The sequence below is a fragment of the Myiozetetes cayanensis genome, unplaced genomic scaffold (assembly GCF_022539395.1).
Source record: "Myiozetetes cayanensis isolate MyiCay16 unplaced genomic scaffold, myiCay2020 scf841, whole genome shotgun sequence".
Taxonomy (NCBI): Eukaryota; Metazoa; Chordata; class Aves; order Passeriformes; family Tyrannidae; genus Myiozetetes; species Myiozetetes cayanensis.
The window spans coordinates 7,198-11,661 of record NW_026088121.1 but is presented as its reverse complement, the minus strand read 5'-3'; the positions used below and the strand labels follow the sequence as shown (position 1 = coordinate 11,661).

At 50.6% G+C, this 4,464-nt stretch overlaps 1 protein-coding gene across 1 annotated transcript; it reads left to right on the top strand.

Annotated features, from left to right (window-relative positions):
- Positions 1-2,234: 2,234 nt before the first annotated feature.
- On the top strand, positions 2,235-3,170 carry LOC126652423 (olfactory receptor 14J1-like). The gene has a single exon (XM_050339156.1). The coding sequence runs from the start codon at positions 2,235-2,237 to the stop codon at positions 3,168-3,170; it is 936 nt and encodes a 311-aa protein (XP_050195113.1).
- The last annotated feature ends 1,294 nt before the right edge of the window (positions 3,171-4,464 follow it).

Here is a 4,464-nt window from a genome sequence, read left to right as displayed (position 1 = left end):
CCCTGAGCAATGAGGCAGGGACAGGATCTGCCTTCCCAGGGGCTGGGGGTCAGGCCTTGGTCCTTTGGATTGAGGAAACAAGTCAATGTTTCTTCAGCATCAGAGTCACCTTTGCCTTGCTTGTCCGTCCTTGTCATCACTGTCTGCAGTTTCTGCTCTAACTGGAACGTGGGGACACGTTCTCAGTTCTGTCCCTCAGTGAGACTCATTAGAACTACAAGAAACTTTAGTGTTTTCATCTGAGTTTGACTTCTTGAGAAGTTGATTGAATTACTCTCAGGGACTGAATCTCATGTAAACAAATCCAGCTGCCCCCCCAACCCCTAGGGTGATGAAATGCCTGGGGCTGTTGCTGTGCTGCTGAGCTGGGCTGGGCTCCTGGCACACAGGGAGCTCCTGGCAACCAAGAACAGCTTCAAAGACACAGCTCTGCCCAGGAGCAGCTCCTCTGCACAGCCCAGCAGGGCTGAGGGCACTGCCTGCAGCACCCAGGGCACAGGAGAGAAGGCAGAAATGTGAGAAGCAGCCTAGGCTAGGAGGGGACTGAGATCTCACTGCCGAAAAAAATTCCCAGTATTTGACTGAAGAATTCTCTGGCTGGAGGACACTTAAACTTGCCTTCCTGCAGGATTCTCCTAAAGCTGCCACATCCCACAGCTTGTAGGATCTTTCAGAAGGCCTCTCCCAGTCCCTGCAGGGCAGAGGAAGTGGTCCTAGGGCAGAGCAGGGCAGGAGCTGAAGCAGCAAGGGCAGCCTGGAGAAGGGAGCAGGAGGTGAAAGGGATCCTGGGCTGGGAGGACAGGGCAGAGCTGCTCAGGGGAGGAACCTTGGCAGCCCTTTGGCACGGGAAGGCTGTGGCTGCAGAGCAGTGCAGGGGAGTTGCTGCAAGGGGCTCTTGCAGCTGCCAAATGCCAGCCCTGGCAGGAGCTGTCAGGATGGCTGTGCTGGATTTGCTGGGGGGCAGCAGGAGAAGCTGCTGCAGAGCAGGACTTGGTGGTGGCCCATGGGAGGCCCAGGGCAAGAAGGTTCCCTGTGCCAGGGCTGGCTGTGGGGGGGGCAGGTGGGGGTGCAGCCAGGGGTGCCCAGGGCTGTGGGGCAGAGCAGGGTCCTGCCCCCCAGGGCTGTGTGTGCTGGGGCAGGGACTCTGCTGCCTGCCAGGGGCAGCTCTCAGCCCGGCCAAGGAGCTGCCACGGGGCTGGGGGAGAAGGGATGTGGGCAAGGAGCAACTACTGGTAAGGCAGAGCAGGGCAGAGTCCTTCTGATCTCCAAAGTGTGCTGCAGGGCTGAGGGCTGGTCACAGCTCCAGATCAAAGCAAGAAATTTCCCAGAAGGTATTTGCAAGAGGCACAGACACACAGGGGGTACCTTGCAGAGAATGAACCAGTTCTTTCAGTGTTTCACTCTGGGCTGTCTTGATGCTCACCTTGACAGAGAAATTAATCTCTGAGCAGAGGATGAGACACTGAAACTTGAACTCTGTTAGATTAGAGGCAATTGAACCTGAGATTATCAGACATCAAAACTGCCTTAGAGACAGTACCAATATCACTTTTCCATCCTCCTCAGGGTTGCTCTGACTTTGCCATCAGAGCGTGGCCAGGCAGAGCTGCCCCTGGGCAGTGCCCTGTGCTGCTGGGAGGGCTCTGCAGGGCAGAGCTGAGCCCCCAGGGCTGGAATGGGCTCTGGAAGCACTGCCGGGGCCCAGCCCTGGGCCCAGGGAAGCAGCTGCTGGCAGGGACAGCTCCAGGCAGCAGAGCCCTGGGCAGGGAGTTGGGGGCAAGTGCCCCCAAGGCCTGGGGGAGGGGGCGTTCCAGAAACTCTGGGGGCCCTTCCCTGCAGCTCTGCTGGGCACTGTGTGCTGGGTCATAGAAATGAGGATTCCTGCACTGGAAAAGATCCTTCCCCAGGTGTGATGCTAAAAACGAATGTACAGTTATTCTAAGGAAAGACTAAGCTTCTGCTCTGCATCCCCAGCTCTTCTGAGTCATGGGGGAAGAGATGGAACTTTTGTATTCAAGGTCTGTTACATCTGATATTTCTTGTGTATGTGAGAGCTCTACCGGAAAAAATTCCATGTTGCACTGCAGCAGAGCAAAACTGACTCCTTGGTGTGCATTTGGTGACATTTAAAACATCGATTTCCTTTCAAAATGGAATTGCTTTTTCCCAGAGGTCTCTCTTAAAGGTTTTCTCTGTTTCGTTTTCTGAACAGACCATGTGCTAAGGACCAACCAATGTCCAACAGCAGCTCCTTGGCCCAATTCCTGCTCCTGGCATTCTCAGACAGGCGGGAGCTGCAGCTGCTGCACTTCTGGCTCTTCCTGGGCATCTCCCTGGCTGCCCTCCTGTGCAACGGCCTCATCCTCAGCGCCATAGCCTGCGACCAGCACCTGCACACCCCCAGGGACTTCTTCCTGCTGCACCTCTCCCTCACAGACCTGGGCTGCATCTGCACCACTGTGCCCAAAGCCATGCACAACTCCCTCTGGAACACCACAGCCATCTCCTACACAGGATGTGCTGCACAGCTCTTTTTCTTTGTCTTCTTGATTGGAACAGAGTTTTCCCTCCTGACCATCATGTGCTACGACCGCTACGTTGCCATCTGCAAACCCCTGCACTACGGGACCCTCCTGGGCAGCAGAGCTTGTGCCCACATGGCAGCAGCTGCCTGGGCCTCTGGGTTTCTCACTGCTCTGCTGCACACAGCCAATACATTTTCCCTGCCCCTGTGCCAAGGCAATGCCCTGGGCCAGTTCTTCTGTGAAATCCCTCACATCCTCAAGCTCTCCTGCTCACACTCCAGCATCAGGGAACTGGGACTTCTCTTGTTTTCCATCTCTTTAGCATTTGTCTTTTTCATTTTCATAGTTTTCTCCTATGTGCAGATCTTCAGGGCTGTGTTGAGGATCCCCTCTGATCAGGGACGGCACAAAGCCTTTTCCACGTGCCTCCCTCACCTGGTTGTCGTCTCCCTCTTTATCAGCACTGGCATATTTTCAAACCTCAAGCCCCGCTCCCTCTACTCCCCATCACTGGATCTGGCTCTGTCAGTTCTTTACTCAGTGGTGCCTCCAGCAGTGAACCCCCTCATCTACAGCCTGAGGAATCAGGAGCTCAAAGATGCCATAAGGAAAATTATTACTGGGTTTTTTTGTGAAAAGCAATAAACTGTCTTTTTCTGCAGAACACTCATTGTGTAACACATTTGCAGCCCAGCCTGCCTTCTAAAGGTTTTGAGATTGGTGGGGGTGGGGGGCTTTCTTGGTTTTTTCCTCTGTTCATGTCATTAACACTGAAATTTTGTTCTTCATTCCATATATAATTCAGTCTCTATTTCTTTGTTTTAACCTACAAAATTTACTGTGTGCATTTAAACAAAATAAAAATTTGTGTAGCAAAGTATTTGTCAAACATCCTGCCTGTGTTAGTTTGTACATGAGGAATCACAATCTCTGAGTGTAAGGAGCGACACAAATTCTTTTTCCCTGATCCTTCCTCCAAGACCTCCCCTGAAGCTGGAGGGCATTTCCATGTTTGCAGATGTGGAGGGGAAAAGAGTCCCAGCCCTGTCAGGGAGCACCAGAACTGGGTCTTTCCAGAGCTGCTCTCTCTGCACTCCCCCCTCTCCTTTGCTGTCCGTGTCCAAGGCCTGAGTGCTCTGGCAGCTCAGTCACTGTCCTGCTGTTACTGGTTAAAACACCAAAATAGTTTTTTGGTAAAATATAAAAGAAATTTATTGAAGGCAAGGAAGCAAAACAGCGTGCTGGGTGACCGGAGGACACTCCTGTTCCATCAATGGTCTGCAACGTGACAAACCAACGGTCCATCTTTTATACACCACCCTTTTTCTGCACCCCTCAAGTCTCTTTCGATTTCTTTATTGGATTTCATTTTGCGGGCTTTCTCGATATTGGTCCTTGTTTTCACGGGCTACATCTCGACACCTGTGTTTAGGCAATGATTTGGTTAAACTACAGTCCTCAGAGGTTGTCTTGTAGAAGTTTCCAGACGGGGGGGGTAAGTCCTCTCCTTTTGGTTCTTGCTGCTTTTATTTTCTTGCCTTATGTGTATGCTTAGAGCAAACATTTGTATAGTAATAAAACATACAAATTCATAACAATTGTGCAGTTAATCACTTAACTACTACAACATTGTAATTTCCTTGTTTGTGACTGCCCAGTTCATAACATAAACAAAGCCCTCATCAAGCTTATTGTAACAGGTGTAATTAAATGTTTAACTTAATTTGATGAGCAAATTGTAACTTTTATCTTGGGTCACCTATTACAGTTCCCCCTTTTTCTATTTCATCATAAATTTGTTCATCAAATTTCATTACTACTTCCCTTGCTGCATTTAAATCAGGAGTTTGTTTTTCTTCAGGTGTCATTTTATTCATATCTTCATATTGTTGTGACATTGTCATTAATTGTACTGTGTCGACCCCATTTTTGACAAAAG

What these genes read in the sequence shown, in the direction of transcription:
- LOC126652423 (XM_050339156.1), top strand. Translation starts at nt 2,235, where the DNA reads ATGTCCAACAGCAGCTCCTTGGCCCAATTCCTGCTCCTGGCATTCTCA.